At 31.0% G+C, this 22,481-nt stretch overlaps 3 protein-coding genes and 1 non-coding gene across 4 annotated transcripts; 1 reads left to right on the top strand and 3 right to left on the bottom strand.

Moving 5' to 3' along the window:
* The first annotated feature begins 1,085 nt into the window (after window positions 1-1,085).
* LOC100785494 (uncharacterized) lies at window positions 1,086-4,131 on the top strand. The gene is given in 6 exon segments (NM_001255295.2): window positions 1,086-1,192; window positions 1,427-1,538; window positions 2,194-2,563; window positions 3,122-3,596; window positions 3,699-3,736; window positions 3,865-4,131. Coding segments are annotated over 6 exon segments (1,089 nt in total). The 5' UTR covers window positions 1,086-1,143; the 3' UTR covers window positions 3,910-4,131.
* A 2,022-nt stretch (window positions 4,132-6,153) lies between these two features.
* LOC100784962 (ubiquitin-conjugating enzyme E2 2) lies at window positions 6,154-10,283 on the bottom strand. Its single transcript, XM_014776561.2, has 6 exons — window positions 10,024-10,283; window positions 9,273-9,406; window positions 9,122-9,147; window positions 8,899-8,988; window positions 8,717-8,805; window positions 6,154-6,544 (listed from the first exon to the last, which is right to left on the bottom strand). The coding sequence occupies exons 2-6, from the start codon at window positions 9,395-9,397 to the stop codon at window positions 6,416-6,418; spliced, it is 459 nt and encodes a 152-aa protein (XP_014632047.2). The 5' UTR covers window positions 9,398-9,406; window positions 10,024-10,283; the 3' UTR covers window positions 6,154-6,415.
* A 2,410-nt stretch (window positions 10,284-12,693) lies between these two features.
* Window positions 12,694-12,766, bottom strand: TRNAA-UGC (transfer RNA alanine (anticodon UGC)). Its single transcript has one exon. It is a non-coding gene; the product is annotated as a tRNA-Ala (tRNA).
* Window positions 12,767-13,803: 1,037 nt separating this feature from the next.
* LOC100804403 (WRKY transcription factor 72A) lies at window positions 13,804-18,976 on the bottom strand. The gene is made up of 5 exons (XM_003528135.5): window positions 18,800-18,976; window positions 17,326-17,403; window positions 16,077-16,637; window positions 15,861-15,974; window positions 13,804-15,119 (listed from the first exon to the last, which is right to left on the bottom strand). Exons 1-5 carry the CDS (start codon window positions 18,905-18,907, stop codon window positions 14,133-14,135), a joined length of 1,848 nt encoding a protein of 615 aa, XP_003528183.1. The 5' UTR covers window positions 18,908-18,976; the 3' UTR covers window positions 13,804-14,132.
* Window positions 18,977-22,481: the final 3,505 nt, after the last annotated feature.

Below are 22,481 nucleotides of genomic sequence, written 5' to 3'. Positions count from 1 at the left end.
GCAATCTCCGCCCCTACTCATCGTTGAAGCACCACCAAACATGACAAGGCTAGTTGTTGGGTTCGAAAAATTCATTCCTCTTTGGCCTGACATTACATATGGATGACTCATATGACATGTTTGGTGGAAAGTAATTAGGGAATGAAAATTGGGAAAAAGTTTCTCATGTTTGGGTTATTTGGAAAATTTGAAGATTGGGGAGGATTTGAACATTTTGAGCATTTGGGGATTGACAATTTGACATCCAATGGAAGCAAAATTTGGATTGTTATGAGTATTCTGATCCATTTGTGTGTAAAGAGAAAAAAAAAATTTAAGAGAATAAATAAATGAAATGAGATTATAAAAATTGAGAGAATCATCGTAAAAAAATGTTTCCAAAATGCATTATTTATACTCCATAAACTTATCTTGCATAACGTTTAAAAAAATTTACTGTTATATATAAGGATCGAATTCACTATTAAACTATTTTTTTATGACAATATTAATTTGAATTACAACCATCTCTTTTACCGTTAAAAAAATATTGTATAATGATTGAATTCATTATTAAAATGCTTATTTATAGCAATTTTAATTTAAATTACATCCATCTCAACAATAATAAAAATCAACGTTGTCCGCCACGGGAAGAAAATAGAATGACTTGTATATCTAAATAAAATACAAGTTTATTCATACAATAACTCAATTGGTCCCACTTGACGAGTAAAGAATCTGGTATTGCAGTTGGAACCCATTTCATAAGCGGGACCCACAATGACACGTCTCCAATCTAAATTTTTCATTTGGGTTTCTTCTAACACACAAACAGTGAGGGTTTGGGTTTCTCTAAAAGCAGGTTTTTCACGAAAGAAAGAATAACTAAACGGCTTAGTTTTGAAATTTGAATTTCGAAAAACCTCTCTCACGTTGAAGAACGCTGCTGCATCCAACCCCACCTCGACCCAACAAAACCCCCAAATCTCGATTTTTCATCGCTGTCTCATTCACCACCCTCATATCCTATCCGTTTATTACATAAAGCAACACGAGACAAGCCAACCTTGTAATATAAATCCAAACGACACAACATCATAATCACACATATTTCACCCCTCATCTCAACTTCTTTTCAATTCTCGCATTTCGGAATCAGATATGGAAGAACCCGTCATGGAACAACAACCCTCCGCTGCTGCTTCCTCTGGTATGCCATTTCTCACTCTCACACCCAACTTTCTATTCTTTGTTTGTTATATCATTCTTTTTTTTATAGGCAAATGTTAATTTGTTAGTTTTTGTTAGCCGCTACCTTTCCTCCCTTCCCTTCTTTCTTAACCAACCACCCAACTTTCTATTTTTGTTTGTTATATCATATACTGTAGTATGTGCAAAACAATAACGGTTTAAATGGGTTGTGTTCTGTTATGGTTATATTCAGGGAACACCACCAGACTCAGGCTTCAGAAGTATGCGCTCCGATCTGTCAATAAATCGAAGGAAGACAAGTCAGAAACTCCCAATTGCTCCAATCCTACTTCTGAAACCAAGAGGTAATCAAGCAATCCGAAAGTTTTTTACTTTAATATTATACACTGTTACTAATAGTAGCCGTGTAAGGAACTACTGATGGTTATCTAATCACAAATTATCATGATTTTGGTAACTTTTAACTACAATTACCTTAAAAATTGTACTTACTGGTTACTACTATAGTTTCTGATTGGTTGAGTGTTCAACGATTTTATACTGAAATGCATAGTAGTTAAATTAAAAAATGTAGGATCTGTTTACTTGGGAATGTGTTTTATGTATAATTTCCTGTTTTTATTTTAATTGTAGAACTGTCACATTGTTACAATCTGTTCAAAAATTTGTACGGGATAAACAACTTATGTTTTTGGTCAATTGAGAATCTTGTAAATATGCATGTTTAGTTATTATGTGAAAAAGGAAATGATTCTTGAACACCAAAGAGTGTATATGCCTTGAGAGAGATAGAAAGATAGGAGAAATAAGTGATTGATAAGATTGATGATATGATGTGACATGAAGAGAAAGATAAAGAGAAATGAGAGGTGTTGATGAGGATTTTGTAAGTTTTGGGTGTCCAGATATCACTACTCTTATAAAAATTTAGAATTGGTGATTGGACGGCTCAATTTGATATATGCCTATCTTTTAAGAAGTTTCATTTTTATTTTTCAGGGGGAGAAGTGTAGGTGCTTCAAGTGTAAGTAAAAGTGTGAGTGTTCTTGATTTTTCTGGCAAGGACAAGTCTGGTAGTGCCAAGCCACCAAGAAGGCTCTCAATTCCTGCCAAAACACCAGCCACTTCAAGACCCAAGCTGGGTGGCAACATTATCCCAATCACTGAGACTACAACTGGGAGGAATGCTTTTGGTCAAGGCAGAAGCAAAACACCAATTTCTGACATTTCCAAGACATCTACCCGAACCAAGTTAAATCTCCTAACTTCGGCTTCGTATTGGTTAAACCAGATCAAACTCTCTGAATCCGCCGCCAAGCACTCAATTTCGCTTGGTTTCTTCAAACTAGCTTTGGAGGCAGGATGTGAGGTACAACATAAATCAAATAATCAAAACACACAAATACAATGCACATCTATATGTCATGCCATATTTTCTTAGGACAAATTGCATTTATATCACCAAAATCTAAGCATATTTGTCTGACATACAGATCTTTTGCAATTAATGTCCCCCTTTCTATTAATAGACTTCCATCTTGTAAAGAAATTATATAGTTTGGGATCATGTGGTCCTGACTAATCTCCACATAACCACATTTTTTAATTTATGAAAAAGAGGCGTGTGCCATGTGGAGATTGGTTGAGATTATATGGTCTGGATCATGTAAAAAATTCCCCTTGTTACACAACTCCCTGATTTATTAATTGAGGGGCCTCCATGTAAGGTTAATAAAAGGAAGGGATATTGGATGCAAATAACAGTTAGTTTAAGGAGTATGAATACAATTTTGTCATATTGTTTATGGATCTGGTATGGCATATTGGCAAAGTCACTTTTCTGCAAATGCAGCACCCTTATTTGTTTGCTCATTAACTGAGCCAAATTTTTCTAATGATTTATTTTTCTTTTGAATATCAACCACAGCCTCTCGGGCCAATGCAAGAAGGGCTAAAATCATATGTGGGGAGATATCAGCTTGATGGCCTTGAAGAAACTGTGATAGCATTGTTTGAGAGCTATAACATCTCAGAAAGCATGGAGCAGTTGCAGGTGTCTGAGACAATTTCACATGTGCCAGAAGAGGGTACTCGCTCTTCTGATGATGATGTGCATAGCTCTTCTTCTACCGTGGGGACTAGAAAATTGAAACCAAAGTGCTTAAACACTGATTCTGCTCAACTCACACCTTCAACAGAGTCAACAAAGAAGGAGACAAGTCAAAAGAGTAATCCTGGATCCAGGTTGAGAGGGAATCTCAGCACAAACACTACAACTCCAGGGCCTGCTCTAGACAACAGGAATAATAGGTTGGTTAAAAAATCTGAGAAGCCAAGCAAGCAAGAACCAAATAAGGAAAAGGGCATGGTAAAGAGGCAGGGAAAGAAATCTGATGTTAAAGGCAAGTGAATAATTGTGCACCGCAATATTTGTTTTGTGATATATGTGATACATTTCTAGTTCTGTTAGTCTAACAATTACATGATTTTTTTTCTGCTCACAGTTACTGCTAGCACTCCAAAGGGAGACAAAGAAAATATGGTAGGTGGCTTATTAATATTAAAGAAGTATAGTTTTTAAGGAGTTTTTTTTTTTGCAATGCAAAAGATAGTTTTTAAGGAGTTGATGCAGTGAAATATATGGCTTATGTTTTTGTGCTACTCTTGTAGGAAACTCCGACCACTGAAGAGAACAGTGTGACAGAAGTGGTGTAAACAATCTCATGAGCTTGCAATTCTGAAATTTTGTGATTCCCAACTTTGAAGTTTGCCTAGGGTGTTCTCTGTGTGGAGCGTGCTTTTGTATTATTGTATAGGCTGCATTTCTCTTCGCTTGGTCACTTGGCATAATTTGTGTTTGTGTCTATAGAGGATTCCATAGTATTTGTGAAGGCAAAAGATTTAATTCGATATAAAACTTTATTTTCTTCTGTATTAGTTTACGAGAATCTATTTTCTGATCCTTCATGCGAATTTAAAGTATATATGCTAAATTTAAATTATAAATGTTAAATGATTATTATGCCCATGTATAGGTTAGGTGACATTTATATATGCTACAACACTGTCAACACGAGAAAAATCACTGAACACGCACATATTTAAATTTGTTACATGTAAAAAGAATCATTCTAGAAAAAGAATATTTAAATTTAAGAAGTTATGCATTCACAGTTATCCTGTCGTCAAATTACAATAAAGAATGGAAATTTTATAGATTTTTACAACAATTTTAATAATAATTATCATAAAAGTTATACCAATTGTGGTTCGATTGATGGTGTAAATTTTCTTATACACTAGTAATACATTATCATTGAACTCAAAATTAAGTGCATATTTTTGTCTTGCTATCGATATTGGTTTGTACTTTGGTTTTTTAATTTTTTATAAAAAAGACTAAAATTTTGAAATTTAAAAATTAAATACATTTTTTTTGTCTCACTAATCATCCGTTTGTACTTCGTTTTTTTTAAAATCTTTTTTATCATTAAAATTGTCTCCCTTTCTCCATTATAATTTTTTTTATCTGAATTGACCAGGAATAGTGGACCACCATTCACACTCAATTTGTTTTCCATTTCATTCCTGATTCTCTAACGTATCATGGACAATTTTAATGACAAACAACGGTATAGGAAAACAAAGCCGAAAAGAGTGCAGCGGAGACGAATGGACCGTTTTTAGATAATAACACTCTTGAATTTTAAAAATAAAATTAAACAATTAATTTTCATATAATAATGATTTATTTAAAAAATAAGAATAGAGTAATGAATTAATTTGGAATTTTAAAACAAAAAATATGGTAATTTTTAAATAATAATTGACTATCTCCATTATCCTTAGAAATTTGAAAAACAAAATTACTTTTTTCATCTCCTTCCAGCGATAAAAAAAAATATCAAGCAGTTTAACATAAAATAGATATTAAAAAATATGGTTGTGAATAATAAATTTTCAAGAAAAAAATCAAGAAATTCATTTATTAGATTTAATTTGATCACTTTATTTTTAAACGTTTTAAGTAGGTCCTAATTCTATAAAATATATTTAATTTAGTCCTTTTATTTTAAAAAAGTTTCAATTACTTTCCTTATTTTTTAAAAGATTGATTTAATTTAGTCATATTTTAAATCAAATTTGATTGCATGTTTTTAAAAATGTTTGAAGCTAATAGAATAAAATGAGATTAAATTGAATTAATTTCACATAGAGATTAAATTAAACCTTTTAAAAATAAAAAAACCAAATTCAATTTATATTAAAAAATAAGAGACCTAATTAAAACTATAAAAAAATAAAAGACTAAACTGAACATAATAAATAAATTAAGTAACAAGAAAAATAATTTACCTAACATTTATAACTGTTTTATATCTATGTATATAATAAACATTTTTTATTCTACAACCCAATAATTAGATAAAATATTTTAATTTTAGTGAAAAAATACGAAATAAAAATGTAAACACATGCATGATTTTGCATTTTTTTAAGGTAACTTTCCATTTCACTAATTATCAAACTTAGATATTTTTAATACTACTAAAATCCGATAAACTATGCCCAATACACAAGATAATATAAGTAGTAAATAAATTCATATAAATCAATATGTATTTAAAAAATATATTAAACTAAATTTAATATACACATCATTAAAAGATGATAAATATAAAATTAAAATAGCGCAATAGAAATACTAACATAGGCACTGTCGTCGTGCCTCCGGACGCAAGTTTAACATGAAAATATCAATGATAGCGAGAGCAAATTGTCGTCACCAAATAAAATTTCACTTTTACTGGCATAATAAATTAATAATTACTATATGGCGCACACAAGTACACAAATACCAAGGATGGCTGAAAACAATGTCGCAGAGGGGGTATAATGGGTAAAGCACTCATGATCCATTGTAAACCAAATTGAAGCTAATTTTTTCAAAAACCTTGATGAAATCATAACCAGTTCAGCAAACTATAATTTTCATGTTGAATGTCTGACAACAATCGAAAGTAAATTGACACGCATAATTCTATTTTACATTAGCTGACATATGCAATGCAGAAGCTATAATAAATTAAAGATAAGATGATGCTATCATTCATATCAGCAGAGAATATAAATGTGATGAGTTTGCACAATCATTCTTATAGTTGCCATCACTGCAACCAAATTCATGCCTTCAAAGCTTCCCATGCATATAAGGATGAACTTAATCTGCTGTCCAACTCTGCTCCACAATTTCCCTCACTCTTCGATTGTACTCACGCTTGTTCTCACTAAACATTCGAGCTGCTTCAGAGTTTGCAGGAGAATTTGGGTTGGGATCACAAAGCAATGACTGCAAAGGAGGAAAATTACCTTTTAGAAAATAATTATAAAATGATGACTACTGCATAGCAGGATACTTGCTATATATTTTATTTATTTCAGGAAATAAAAGTGCCAGACTTCCAAATGCAATGTGTTGATGCCAAATAGTATAGACTTAAGATGGTGTATGCACAATGTTGGTGGGATGGTGAGTTTGCTTCTAAGATCAATAGGAGGAAGCTAAGAAAACAAAGGGTACCATAAAGTGTGTGTAGGAAGAAATCATAGCATAAATTACTGGAATCACATTCCAGTCAATTGCCCCGCCCACTTGAGCCAAAGAAAAAACAAAAATCCAAAGCAACTTGTATATCCTTCAGATACCCAGAGCCTCAGCAACATGCAGAATAAGATAGAGATATTTGAATTGGGCAGATACAGCAACCAATCTCCAAAATCCCAAGCTACCAAAGTTGTCAAATGCAAACGGCAGTAGCTACTTGTTTCATAACTTTCAAAGAACATAATAGAAATTATTCGTATTTAATCCTATTCCTATCAAGTACAAAATGTCCAGACAAAAAGTCTCAATCTCAGACATAAGTTGGGCATTCCAGAAAATTACTTGGGTAGCCTTGGACAAGGCTTTTTTTATTTTTAAAGCTACTTAAAAATTAAAACTTAATGACCAGTAACCAACCCCCATTTCTGAACTGCACAGAACCATGAATGATCCATGTCCATCGCTTGTTAGAGCCAAGCCCAGCCACTCAACACAACAAATTACTGCAGACCCATGCCATGTTGGGGGGAAAAACACACACGATATGGTTTGGGACCTCTTGGCAATGCTCACAAACACTCCAACAAAATATTCAACATCACAAATAATACACAAGATTTCTGAACAAACTAGAAAACCCTCCCAAAATACTGTTTCAGCCTACAAGCCCATGTCTCTAAAAAATTACAATGAATGATAAACACTCCCTCACAACAATAGTCCCTCTCACATCTCTTCTGCTTGGGTAAATGACCCCTCTTCAGGTTGGGATGAATCTCCTCATCTCAATTACATCTATTTATAGTGGTGGTGAATAACCTCTCTGAAGACTTCATGGATACCCCAATTAATTAGTCACTATTCATCTCCCTTAGAAATTATCGTCACACACTTGAATTAACGTTTGAAAATTTGCATTTGACATTCCCAAGCCCCAACAAATCAGCACCATTGGGAGTTGTGAAATGATTGAGGGGATTGGTTGAATTTATTCATGGACTGATTGGATGGTTAGCGAATAAATGATGCTGTTGCCACCCCCAGTTTTCCCCTAGAATATGCTATTCTGACAGAAGGTCCTTCATCAAAATTTTCCAAATCCTCTGAGCTACACTGAATAGGATTTTTTTAGAGGGGTATATAATATGTAGGATACTTAATAAACATGCCATTCTGAATGTTATAAGCCCACACAAGAAAAAAGGTCGCTCCCTTCCAATTGCCAAGCCTTTTGGAAGTCTTTTTGTCAAGAGGATTTCAAAATGAAGCAGTACATCAAAGATAACTGCAGATGGGGATGGCAAAACTCACTGTTAAGGCAGATACCCAAAGAGATTTCCCCGGGATCTTTTGACCTAGGGCATAGGGAAACTATTTCCATCTATGTGTCAATGACATTCCTAGATTAACACTTAGAAGAATTCTCAAAATAATTGTCCCATTCTTTCCATAAAATTAACAAGATGAGAAAAGACAAAAAATTCTTGATGGTTCCATAAGCATAATAGAGCACATGGAAGACATGTCACAGTGAAGGAATTCTACAAATAATTGTCCTAGTATTTCAAAATTACCATTCTTTGACCTCTATTCAAATTACCAATGAACCAAGGCATTGTCAACATACACAAAAGCACATTTTGAAATAAAGGGCAATGCTAACTGCTACATGTCAACTCTAAGACCATAAGGCATAACTAAGAAGCAGAGTTACAAGATTTCATTTCAACTTGAGCACAGCAGAACAGTCTGACACTGTACAGATCCAGAGGTACATGACTCTATTAAGATGCAGAGAGGAGTATAACTTTTTCGGATTGAAAGCAAATGGAAATTCTAGGGATAGATTTAATGATGTAAAAATATCTGCTTGCTTGGTTCATTTGTAAAATATACAAATGAAATACTAGATGATACCTGGATAGATGTGAGTATAGCAGCCACATCATAAATAGGACTCCACTGATTTTGTAATATATCCAAACAAATACTTCCATCAGCATAAACTACACACAAAGTTGAAAAAATGAATTAGAGCTACACAGCTAATTTATTGATACTCCAAGGTAAAGATTTTCCAATTTCCACCCAATACTTACTATTTGGATGAAACATGCGAGACACAAATCGTACAGTCGGTGGTTTATTTGGATAGTCCTCAGTAAATTGGAGTGTCAACTTGAACGTGCCTGAATAACTCAAAATATGCCACAAAGTTATGTAACACACAAGATGGAAAAAAAACCTAACTGACACTCGACAAACATTTCATCATTTCAAAATTGTTTTCTAGTAAGATCTTTGGTACACAAATTCACTCACCTCCATCCCATGGAGTATCATCAGGACTGCAATCCAAAAATCACTTATCCATCAATAATTAAACAACATAAGAAATAAAAAAAAATGAATAGACTAATTGACTATAAGTTAAAACAACATGGGATCTATATTCAATTTCAATTCAACTCACCCAAATATGACAGCATTCCACAGCATTATGTTGTTATCCTGGGGGGCACCACTGATCCCTGCAGGCGGGTCTTGTTGCAGCCTCTTGAAGTCTCTCATCAGCCTCTTCCTAGCAGGAGTCGACATTGTCGCCACCTACAAAATACAACACCCACAATAGACTTGAATCAATCGAGTGCTTTGTATGGGGAAAAGAAAGCCTCCAACATAGCAACACCACATAAGAAACAAGCCCAATATTACTTAAACATTAGGTCTTTTAACAAAAAAAAAAAAAAAACAACTTAAATTCCACCGGAAAAGAATCGTCCATAATTCATTCAATACGTACATATAATTAAAATAAATAAATAAATAACCATCAGATTTACACAATCAAATAGTATTAGCATTAAGAGAACTAGACAAAATAGGGGAAATGAAGGAAACCAAAAACAAATTTTGTTTTAAAAAATTGCAAACCCTAGAATTCAACAGGGAAAAAAATTCCCCGTTAGTCCTTAAGCAAGAACTTCAAGTCCGAAATAGAATCATTAAGTTACCCACTAATTCCACATCAGAACTTAAAGAAACCCCAAAATTACAACAACATTAAAAAAAAATCAAAGAAAAATAGGGCTTGGAAGCGGATCCTCCCTCCGTGTCTCTGATCAACGCGGTACAGAAGACAAAGCATGAAATCGTAAACAGGAAACGAAAAGATTAACAGAAAATAAAATGAATGAAAAAAAGGAAGAAGAGAATTGGCTAACCAGAGGAAGGGAAGAGCGAGTGCGAGGGGGTGATTGAGGATATGAGAATGATGAAAAGGAAGAGAAAGAAAGAGGGTTATGATTAGGGGGCGTTGATTTGTTTAAAGAAAACAAAAAATGTTACTGCTCCGTTGTCGGCTTCGCGTAATGATGGTTAATCGCTTTTACTTTTACGCCTTTGCCGCTACCCGCTGCCTCCTTATCACGTTTTACGTTACAGCTTATTAGGAGTGCGCTATTGACAGGTAATTTTTCACGTTTTGTTAGCTAGTGTTGGGTTTCTTTCGGGTGTATATCAGATCAAAATTTAAAAATTGGTGTGGGTTTTCCAACTTTTTACATCCTACTCTAATTCATGTCATTTTCCTTTTACACTCATTCAAATTAAATATATCTTAAAAGAAAAAGTATTTTATTTTTTTGTTTAACTATTATGTGGGTTCTCACTATCAATTTTTTTTAATTAAGTTCCTGATTTTTTTTAATTAGGTCTCTCACATTTTCAATTTTTTTAATTGGATCCTCTTGAGTCTTCACTGACTTTTATTGTAAAAAATTAAAATTAATCACAAGCACATAATTAAATATACATACTATAGACTCATATTTCTAGAGTATATATTATAAGTATAATTAAGTCAATGATATGAGTTTTCTCATTTCAATCAATCTTTGTAGCTCAAATTTACTTAATATTATTTTATAAGAGTTTCACAATTATTTGGATCTGCAAATAATAATAATAATTTTGAAATGTAAATTTAACTTATATTATTAATTAAAATATAAAAAATTAAATAATAATTATTCAAATATTTTTAAATAAAAGTATTTGAATGATAATTATAATTTTAAAAATATTACATACTTTTTTTTATAATTTTAAGAAAAGTAACTACCTAAACAAAATATATTTTTTATATAATTTAGTTAAAAATATGTTCTTATAATTTCCACAATTTAAACAAAATAAAATTTAATTTTTAGAAAACTATATTTAATTTCAACAAAATTATTCCATAAGTATTTAAGACAAATACATATATAACACTCAAATCTAGATTATTAATTAAATTAAAAAAATTTACGTCAATTGATTCACGTGCTTATAGTATTTATTAAAAGATCAAGTCTTTTAAAAATAGATTATGAAAAAAGATTTCAAATATGATTTATTATTAAAAGAATTAGATTCTCAAGTCTTGAGCAAATTTTATTATTCAGTAAAAAAAGGAAAATTTTATTCTTGTGCAAAGGGGAAAAAAATCATATTCTCTTGAAAATATGAAAAGTTATTTCCTATCACACTTATAACTTCTACTTTTTTTTAGTGAACAAAAAGACTTCAATCCCTAAAATAGAGATTTTTAGGTATCGGAAAAATCTTTTCCTCAGAAAAAAATATTCTTAATTATAATATTTCGAGAAATATGAAAAAATATTTTCTATCACAATTGTAACTTTTAATTTTACTTATTTTATATTTAAATTTTTTAGAAAAATTCAAGAAATATTATAATGTAACTAATAATCTTTTTAAATATACTAAAAAATAACATTCTTCGTTATAATATTTCTGAAAATATAAGACAGCTTTAAAAGTCACGCTTCTTTGATTTCTTTGATTGATAGTATAATAATGTATAAAAATTAAATTATCATTTTTATTGTAATTTTTTAAAAGCTTCCTCTAATGTTTTCATGCCTGATTTTGTCTTGTTGTGTTTTATTTTTATTCTTTAATTAATAATTAATGTTCTTAAAATAGTGATTAGTATCTGTCTTATTTTATAATTTATGTTACTTTTCCCAAAAAAATTAATGTTTTTATTGTTGTTTTTGTCTTTCAGTTTTTAGATTCTAATTAATCGTCTTTATACCAACAAGTCATTTAGAACTCGACTTGTAGCCTTAAATAAGATTTTAATTTCAAATTTTGTTAATGAAAAATATTTAATTAAAAGAAGAGATTATATTAAAAATAACCAATCAAATTTTTTTGATAAATATTAATTATCAATAAAGCACATAAATAGTTTGCACCTGATTATTAAAATCAATCATCTTTGTGATTAAAATATTTTTATAGCTTGACGATGATGTTTTGTTTTTGGATATTTTTTAGTTTTTGGGTTATATCGTTGATGTGATATTCAGACATTCAGTAGTATCACACAAATAAATTTCAATAATTGTAAATATTACGTTATCAGACGATTTTTTTTATTTGATTTAATTTAGGATTTGATAGCAGTCAACGAAAAGTTAATATTGATTACGTTTGAAATGTATTTGTCTTTTCTCGAGTGAATATGTCTTATTTTGATTATTCAACAAAATAAAAATGTCTTATTTTGATTAAGCTTCCCCTTCCCCTCTAATGCATAATTTTCTTGAGAAAAGTCATGTAAAAATAAAAGATTAATACCGCAGTAAGATATTTTTGTTAAAGTTGCTCTTGATAATTTTAAAAATTCACTCATAATGTTACGAAGACAATTATTTGAAAAATATAATATTTTAAAAAGTATAAATGCACAAAATTATATATAAAAAAAAGAAGTAAGAAAGTTAAAATAAAAGTAGAGAGAGAAAGATAAGGGCATCATAATTCAGTTACAGTAGCCGACAAAATAAAATATAAAATAATAAAATTGATAAACAATGTGATGGAGATGCAGGGGATCGAACCCTGTACCTCCCGCATGCAAAGCGGGCGCTCTACCATTTGAGCTACATCCCCTTTCTTAAAATATTCAATGTAAAATTTAAATTCATTAATAAATACAACAGAAAGCTATTTCCCCATTTCTGAATAGACTCTCATTAAGGAAAGCAGCATATATATATATATATATATATGTTGATTGTTGACCCAGATTGAAAATCACCTTATTATTTTTATTTTAAGTAGGAATGACAAAAGAAGACAGGTAGGATGGGTTGCTTCAATAATCAATTTGGCTAGGTTGGGTCCAACTATGTTATGAACAAATACAATGTTGCGGAAATATTGAGAAAAAAAAATGTTGTGGAAATTAATAAGTGTATTTTTCAAAGACATTGTTTTTAATTTCTTCGTTCTAAAATAAAATGTATTGTATTAAACTCCATGACTTATAAATAATTAAGAACCGAATAACAAAATCTAAATTATTATTTAGTAATGATGCATATCACATTATAATTTAGATTTGGTTGGTTCTTAATTATTTGTAAGTTGTTGTTTGGTTCTTTAGAGTCAACATAATGTTAAGATAAAATATAATTTTTTTTTTCAAGTAACAAAATTCAAGAAGAAAAATTTATTTAGAACCAAATGTAAAATTTAAAAAGTTTTTAGAGAACAAAAGTAAAAAAAAGTCTATTAGTTAGGAGCCAAATATAAAATCCATTTTTTTTAAGAATAAAAATATATTTAAATCTTTTAAATACAAACAATTATATATATAATTAATTATTGATATAATCTAATTTTCATTTGTTCTAAACACCGTCTAAAGTAAACAAATTATGAGGTATGAGCACAATACGGATTATTCAAATATACGGAACTGGGATTTTATTTAACAAATCATGTTACTATAAGATTGTTAGACTATTTTTTCATACAATAATTTTTGAAATTGAAAGTGTGAACTTCATATATATATATATATATATATATATATATATATATATATATATATATATATATATATATATATATATATATATATTTGGGGCAAGTATCTAAATTAACACAAGTTTAAGTTACAATGTAAAAGACAGGAAAACCAATTTTCTTATCTTCATCAACATACCAACTAATTAAAATGTGATATACATGATCACTAAATCAAGAGGAGAAATTTTATGTCCAGCAATCTTGTTTAATTTTACATTCTCTAAATTATTTATCCATCATAATTACACAATTGCAAGCCAACTTTGCTACCTAGCTAGTCAAACTTTAACATGATAAGGTCATATTAAAATCATGTGTCTATCTTCCATTCTACAATAAATAAATAAATTAACACACGATTTAAACATGACCTCCCATACAGAAAAAACATGATCTCCCATATGTATGTGAGAGGGTATCCATTCTTCAAATATGCCAATAATCAATTTCTCTTGTCTATATGATCTCCTGGAGACCCAGAAGCGCTTTTGGGGCTAGAAAGAGGCAAAGGTGGCTGAAGAAACATCAAAGCTGTTCCTGGTTGTGTATTAGCGGCTGATTTGTTCAAGAAGCTTGATGCACAACCATTGACTTTTGTTGAAGATGAAGGTAATGCAGAAGAAGATGAAGGAAACAGTTCACCCCATTTCATTTTCTGACTCAGATTTTCCCCTGCACCACCATGGTTTCCTTGAGTAGTGCTTCCAGAACCAATAATTGTTGTAAGTGCTGCTGCCAAAGCTGATTGAAAATTGGGGTCTGCAGTGATTACTTTTGTCGCTGCAGCTATGGTATCTGGCAGAGAATGTTGTGGTGGAGAGATTGGAACATTGTTGTTCCTTTGCATGTAGGAGTTGTAGATGTTTTCCATTGGTTGTTGTTGTTGTCTTCCAAGGTTTATGTTGCTAAGGACATTTGTCACATTCCTATTGCTATTATATGGTAGAGTGTTGTTGTAGCTGAGGAACCCATTATTGCTCCAAGAAGTTGTTGCATTGTTGGATTCTGAGGAACTGAAGTTTAAGCTTGTGGAAAGAGGGTACCTTTGTGTGTTATTGTAGTTTGAGTTTGAAGTGAATTTAACAAGAGCAGCAGAAGATGATGAGGATGGATTATTATTGGAAGTTAGGTCAAGAGTGATGGTGGGGTGTGAAGGTGAAGATGAGAGTGCTGCAGGATGGGACAGGTAGTATTGCTTTGATAATTTGGAACCGTCTGATAGGAAGAAGTTCATTCCATGAAGATCTGCGGTGGTCATGGCTGTGGAAGGCCTTGTTCCGGAGTGTGAGGTTGATGAGCCGGATAATAGCATGGATGCAGCTGCTGAAGTGGTGGAGGCCATGGCTGTGGCTGAGAGTGGAAGAGGGTGGTTGTGGTTGCCTTCGTAGGTGGTGAATAATATGGACATGTCTTGTGCACATCTTTGCACCTGAAATGTTTCATATATAGGAACAGTGTAAGTTAATATACTTAATACACAACACATGATATTTGTAGGAATATCAATTTATATAAGTGTCCTATGAATTAAAGATTAATGTAATATTTTATTATAAAATTTAATTATTTATCATATTAAATTATCTAATAAGTGTAATATAATATTTTATTATGATAAAAAAATTAATTTGAGAAAGTTAGAGTCTCACCTTTCTCATAATTTTTGTAAAAAATGTATTAAAAAACATTTATTGAAAACATTGTTTTCTGAATATCGTGTTTTAAAAATAAATCAAACATAAGAAACAAATTAAACATATTTCTAACTTCATATTTTTGAAAACCTAAAAAATTTCTTGTAGCAAACTTTCTTTAAAATGAAATAGTATTTACTTTTCATTATATTGTTATTCATAGAGCATATTTCTTTTATGCATATGCCGTCTTTATACTACTTCTACACATCTTTTAATTTCATGATAAAAAAGAGGTTGAGGGAAATTTAATTGAAATTAGTTTTTTTTGTCATGAAAATAAGTCTGGAATAATATATAAAGGAAAATACTACATAAACTATGACAGAGAATTCGGGCAGATGGAAAAAAGAGAAATACGAATAAAAAAGAAAATATTAAAAAATAAATATAAGAAAAAAGAAGATAAATGCAATGAAAATCAAATAAAAATTGTTACAAATTGAAATCCAAAGAGTGCCAGCTGTCATAGATACCTGCTTTCTTACTGGGCATGATGGTGCAACCGTGCAACGATAGTAAGCTCGAGGGCAAGGATTTCCCTTTGAAATCTTCTGTCCATATTTCCTCCATTGACATCCATCGTTCATCTGTTAATTTCAAGAATATATATATATATATATCAGTATATATGTCAAAGAATATATAGCATTTTATATCAATTGGAATGAACAATGATAAGAGATATTTACAGTTGGAGTGTCACATCTTGCCCTCACACAAACCCTTGCTTTCTTTGCTGGATTTTGTTGAGAAACTTCATCCTCTCCTGTAGCATCTCTAGCTGTCTTTATTCCCTTGCCAGGTTGCCAACTCTCACCAGCTGCTTCTTCCTTTGGCACTTCTTCAACACTATTATTAGGGCTTTGATGAATTGGCAAATATTCAGTTGTGCTTATTCCAGATTTTGATGTTTCAAATTTGCAGTCTAATCCAAGGGACAAGCCTTCTTTATCTTCTTTTTCTGCTTCCTCTTTCAATGGTTTATTATTAGGGACTTTATTATTGTTTCTTGTTGGAAGTCTTCCAAGACTGAGGGAAACTAGGTTTGATTCATCTATTTGATATTGGTCATTGTTGTTGTTCACTTTCTGATCAGAAGAATCTTTTGTCTCTTGTTCAACTATGTTGTGGAATTGCATTTGGAGTGCGCGGTAATCGTTCAGTATTCGGTTCAAACACGTCTTTAGTCGTTGGTTTTCTTCCATCACTTCACCCATTTCGGCTTTGGCAACTTCAAGTTCATCAACAGCCTGCAGCAACCATCCATGCATAGGTCAGACGACAAATCATACACTATAAAAAAGTGTTTTGTTTCGTTTTTTTTTCTTTTTCAATTCTTGAAATGAATAATAAACATAGAGCGATGTAAAGAAGAAAAAAGAGAAGACAAAAAAGACATAGAACAGAGAAATACAAATGTAATAAATGATATAATGCAAAAAGAGTGATTAATTAAGAAAAAAATTAAAAATACCATTTAAGTGTATATGTACTATACGACTGTTTATATAGAATTTATAGTATTTTATACTATGGGCAAACACAGTCCCATCCTACATCCAAAATATATCAGGACTGAAATTTAAATCATGATTTTTTTAAAGTCAGTTTTTTAAAACACATTTTCACTCGTCATTGTTTTTTTTTATATTTTTTTCCTACATGACTCGTCATGTTTTTCAATTAACTCATGAGTTGTTGAATAACGTGTATAAAAGAGAGGCTGAAACACATTATTCATAATTAACAGAAGGGCACGATTGTCTTTTCATAAGATTAACCCAATCATGTACTGTAAAATGAAGCTTGCTTCTAGTTAAACTCAAACGAGTACATTGTAATTATAATTAGTTGCTTTTAATTGTATATAAAGTTTGACCAATGAATTGAAAAAGGCAAACTAATATTATAATTATAATTATTATTGAAAAAACTAACCTCTTCCTTTTTGGTTAGGGAAGAAGCATTTGGCCCAGCCTCCACTGTGGATCTTTCGGTAGTAGACAGGGGTGGCTCCTGTAAGCATACCCAAAAAACATTAAAAAGTTAATATGCATATACAAAAGCAATTTTCTTGTTACTTTTTCTTTTCTTTTCCCCTTTTATGCACGTATATTACTGGGGTTTTACCAACGGCTTATAGTTCCTTATTCTTCACATAATGAAAGAAATTTGGGAGTACTTGCATTCTAATGCCGGTGGAAACTAGAATTCAATTATTGCGGAATGAAATAATGAGCAAAGTGTGTATGCAATGATGATGCAAGTACTAACAACCTGAGAATTTTTTTCCCTTTCTTTTATGGTATAGGAAGAAACTGAGAATCTTTCAGTTTTGCATGTGCAAATGAATTGTCATATTTTAGATATCAATAACATCAATGCTAACTTTCTCGGCACATGCATGAGTCAACTCTTATCAAAGCCGCAGATTAATTATTGAAATTCTTTTGAAGCTATAAACCAATAAAATGACTATATGTTGAATTGTATATATGCGTGGACATGTGTATTACTTTCAACAGACTTCAATTTTCATTAAACCAAACAATCATCAAATATTAGTGTATATGCTAAGGATAAGCACTTTGGTGCATGCAGATCGATCTAGTATGATAAGATAGATAGAACAAGTCATGTAAAAAACACAGAAAAAGATATGCAGAAAGTAGAAATTCAATTTATCTTTTTAATAGAATACAGATCACTAGATCTCTACTATCTTTTTAATATTCTCAAATTTTTGGAATTTCTTATAAGCTATCGGAAAATAATACATAATCATCAATAGAAAATACAAAACTGAAAAAGAGATTATTATATATCCAAATTGCAATGAATTTTCTAATCATATCATAAAGGAATATATGATGCATGTTAATTTAGCATATTAAGCAGTTATCACAACATGAATTTATAATCTTCTACCAAAATCCCAAAAATTTTCAACCTATTAGGGCTATGCGCAAAATAATTTCATTAATTAGCTAGTTTTTATCTGTAGATTTAATAGAACCTAAAAACACACATGCACCCTTGCTTATATATATATGATCGAATTAAGTTTAACTATATTGCATAAATAAATAAACAGTTTGAACCGCACGTTTAAACAACAAGGATGGATTCAACATGTGTAAATGATAATTTTATGTTGAGATTAATTAGAAATTGATTATCCGAGTGCTAACAAGATGGATTGCAGATGTTGAAAAACAATAGAATTTCGAGATCAGAACAGTTTCATTAATTATTTTTAAACCTTTTGACTAATTAACAAATCACAAACACCAAACTCACAAAGCCCTGAGTCAATTCAACATATAGAAAGAAAGATATAGATATTTTGTGAAGTTTAAAAGCTCATCATGGTGTGCTTAATATTAGATATTAGCATAGAAATAATTTTCACCTGCGTAACAATCTCTTGTTCACGACGATCTTCTTCATCTCCAACACTAGATTCACTTCTCTTCTCATCCTTGACTTCATGACCAGATCTTTCTGAACCAAACTCCATATTCAAAGAAGAGAGCTTTTCTTTTCCTTTCTTTCTTTCTTTCTTTCTTACTTGTTGGGTCAGCAAACAAGGCCCCTCTTCCTATGTTAATATAGAGAGGACCTGCATGAAGTATTTGACTCTTGAAAATAATAACAATTAAAAATTAAAATAAAAGAAGACAATTATTAATTAGAGCTCGAGGGTAGCCAACACGGATACACACGTACAACTAAAATGTCAAACATGGACCAATCCAGTTGCACTAAAAGAAAGAAAACAACGAAAGACATTGTAAGAGTAAACTATTGTTTCAAACTGGAAAATATGTATAATAAGTGGAAGAATTCAACTTCAACGTTTGAGAAAAGATGTCAGAGAAAGTGAAAGAGGGGTTGAAGCCGCAATGGTCGGACACCGCCTACTATCCAAGTGGAATCGTTGAACTTTCGAACATTGCAAGAGTCACATGGGAGCCAATTAGGGTTTCACGGTCAAACTTTTTGCCACCGCTCATGACCAGATTAACCCTTTCCTTTTACATGAATAATTCTTCAACTTCAAAACTAGTATTTTAAACTCACAAACCTCAAAGGGATTAACGATTTAACATAATCATTTAAGAATTTATACCATTCACATATATCAAAATGATTTATTTAATAAGAGAATATGTATTTAATTTTTATCGTATGTAAAAAATTTTAAGACAATAAGAGTCACATATAACGAGTGAAATTAATCTAAGATCCAATAAATTAAAAGATATCCGTGATATCTGACATAAAATAAAAGAAAACTCACAATTAAAAGATTAAAACTAGTATTTTAATACATTTTTTAATTATTTTAGAATGAATTTTATGTTAACCTTGTTACTTGTTAGAACTACTTTTGTCTTGCCTTGGCTTGTTATTTTTAAATATCTGCCGAAGAGGGCTGACTCCATAGATAAAACAAATCATCCATGAGACTTGTTATATGTGCTGACTTCAAGATTAACTAAATTAATTCCAACTCTCTTAAATGCTTTTACTACCTAAAGAATAATATACCCACGTTATCCCCTTTTACTTTTCTCTTTCGGGGCTATATATCTATCCCCTTTGTTTTACTTTGTCTTTTCCCTTTTCCGGCGAAGAGTGCAACCACACACATACACGCCTAAATATATAGAAAGAATTGAGACGTGTCAAAGTAGGGCATATGACAATAACGCGCGCTTCCTGATTGGTGCATGCTATGATCTATTAAGGATAAGTATCTAGGGTTTCAAAGTATTTGTTTATGCGTACCATATATATTTTAAAGGGTTAGTTATTGCAGTCTAGATTTTTTTTATTAAAATTTTGATTTTTAATTCTTGAAAACAAGTTTGTATGGTCTTAATCCTGAATATTTATTCCGTTAATTCCTTTAGCTCTTATTGTCAAATTAATATCATCATTAATTAATGATTAGACATTAATTTTATTTATATTGTATTGTATTTTGTGGCAATTCATTTTTTTTAGCAGTTTTGAATTTTCAGAAATTACTTCACAATAATCTTTAGTAAGTAAAATCCATTTTCACCGCCAGAATTTGCCAAGTTAGATCTAAAATGGAAATTACTCAACCTCAAGTTCTCAAATACTCTTTTGTCCGTTTCTCCCTTCATTTTTAACATAATAATTTCTGAGTAATGTCATACAACCTAAAACAAATACTGATATTGAAGATCTTGTTTCAGATCTGGCTGTGGAATTTTTAATATATTGTAGATGTTCAATGAGTGACCTTAAACTCTACTTGACTTCACTTTAAGCACCTTTACGATATATTATGGATTGATCAATATGTAATACAATTGTATTATGGATTGATCAGTACGTATTTTTTTTGTATTACGGATTGAGTAATTCGTAGTACAAAAAATATATTACAGATTAAGCAATCCGTATTACAAATGTATTAGGGATTGATAAATTTGTAATACAAAAAATGCATTACATATTAAATAGTCTATATTAAAAATATATTACGGATTGATCAATCTATAATAAACACCAATTCAAGATTCCCCTGGAGCACTTGACATTCCAGGTTGAGTTCTACATCAAGGACAACATGTTTGGTGCTGACTTTTTTGGAATTGCCACCATCCACAAAAGGGTCATCCACGTCAAAGAGTAAAATGGAAATAAGAATAGATTAATTGAGAAGAAAAAGGTAACAGAGACTTTACAAATATTGGGGGTGCACCAAGCAAAAAATGAGTTGTGTCAAGATAGAGGTTATCTCAAGTGGCTCCAGACCCCAAGTTGATGATGATCAAATTATTAGGTTCATCTCTGATTTGGTTCATAAGGCCTTAAACATATCTTGGTCTGCTTGTAGGAATTGTAACTAAAAAAGAGAATAAACTTATCATGTAGATGTAGGAAGTGGAAATAAGCAGGGCGCTAAATGATATACAACAAAAGAAATTTACGGAGGAGAAATAACTAATTAAGCTTCTCTTCAATAAATTTCTTCTGTTGCATATCATTTATGACCTGCTTATTTTCACCTTGTCAATGTAAAGACAAATACCATAAGAAATAGAGTTGAATTGTGATTTTAAAAAAAATTAAACCTTTTTGCAAAGACAAATGTTATCGTTTGAAAAAAAACTTTGAAAGACAGATAATTGATTTTTGCAAACAGACACAATCAGACGATCGAAACAAATTTTGTAAAAATAAGTTTTTCAAAAACAAAATCAAATTCAAACCCAAGGTCAGTTAAACATAGAAAAAAGATAAATATCAGACACAAGAAGTTTTATATTGGTTCATTTCTCTCACTAAGACTACGTCTAGTTCTTGTCAAATCACAAAGTTCTACTAACTTCAAAAAAGTTACAAGTATTTTTCATTACCACTTTTGACTCTTACAAACCAAGTTTATCACCAAGCTTAAGCAACCCAATATTCTTTGTCCTACCAAGTCACTACTAGTTCTAAAACAAATAAGAAGATTTGTTGTTTGGTTGTTCACTAACTAGTTCTTAATTGTCTCACTGACGAATATGCAATCTAAACTCTTAGTTTTTTTCTCTTAAGATGTTCAAGGTGTTTTGAGAGTGTTTGAACTTTACAAAGAATATACAAAAAACTTTACAAGAAGAATTCAAAATAATAGCATGTAGGTTTGTGTATTCATTTCTTCAAAGCTTCTGGTATTTATAGGTCTTCTTTTTCAAGTATTTGTTGTCTTTAAACGGATAAAATTCTTCACTTGAGCTCGTGTATGAAGACGTGGCCATTGGGGACTTTAATGCTTGAATTAAATACACGTCTTCTTCATGCTAGAAAACCACTCTCTTTAGCTTCCTTGAAGAACACTTCAGTGGAAAATCACTTGCTTCTTGTCAAAGCAAGTCTGTCACAACAGAGTGCGCCTTTTGATACTATTTCAAACTTCAACATGATGAACTTCATTTAATCTTCTAAGGATTCAACAGATCATAGGATAATGTCTTATAAGGTAGTTCTGCAAAATGAATCTTAGACATAGAGTATTAAAAGAAGTCTTAAATGTTTTCTTAAATGTTGCATCAGATCATAACATA

The sequence above is a fragment of the Glycine max genome, chromosome 6, assembly GCF_000004515.6.
Source record: "Glycine max cultivar Williams 82 chromosome 6, Glycine_max_v4.0, whole genome shotgun sequence".
Lineage (NCBI taxonomy): Eukaryota > Viridiplantae > Streptophyta > Magnoliopsida > Fabales > Fabaceae > Glycine > Glycine max.
This window is presented reverse-complemented; position numbering and strand designations above follow the sequence as displayed.

What these genes read in the sequence shown, in the direction of transcription:
- LOC100784962 (XM_014776561.2), bottom strand. Translation starts at nt 9,397, where the DNA reads ATGTCGACTCCTGCTAGGAAGAGGCTGATGAGAGACTTCAAGAGGCTG. An exon ending in TGATACTCCATGGGATGGAG is followed by an intron (nt 8,989 to 9,121) that starts GTGAGTGAATTT and finishes TGAGTTATTCAG; the next exon opens with GCACGTTCAAGTTGACACTC. An exon ending in CTATACTCACATCTATCCAG is followed by an intron (nt 6,545 to 8,716) that starts GTATCATCTAGT and finishes CCTCCTTTGCAG; the next exon opens with TCATTGCTTTGTGATCCCAA.
- LOC100804403 (XM_003528135.5), bottom strand. Translation starts at nt 18,907, where the DNA reads ATGGAGTTTGGTTCAGAAAGATCTGGTCATGAAGTCAAGGATGAGAAG. An exon ending in AACAAGAGATTGTTACGCAG is followed by an intron (nt 17,404 to 18,799) that starts GTGAAAATTATT and finishes GTATGCTTACAG; the next exon opens with GAGCCACCCCTGTCTACTAC. An exon ending in CATGCCCAGTAAGAAAGCAG is followed by an intron (nt 15,120 to 15,860) that starts GTATCTATGACA and finishes GAAACATTTCAG; the next exon opens with GTGCAAAGATGTGCACAAGA.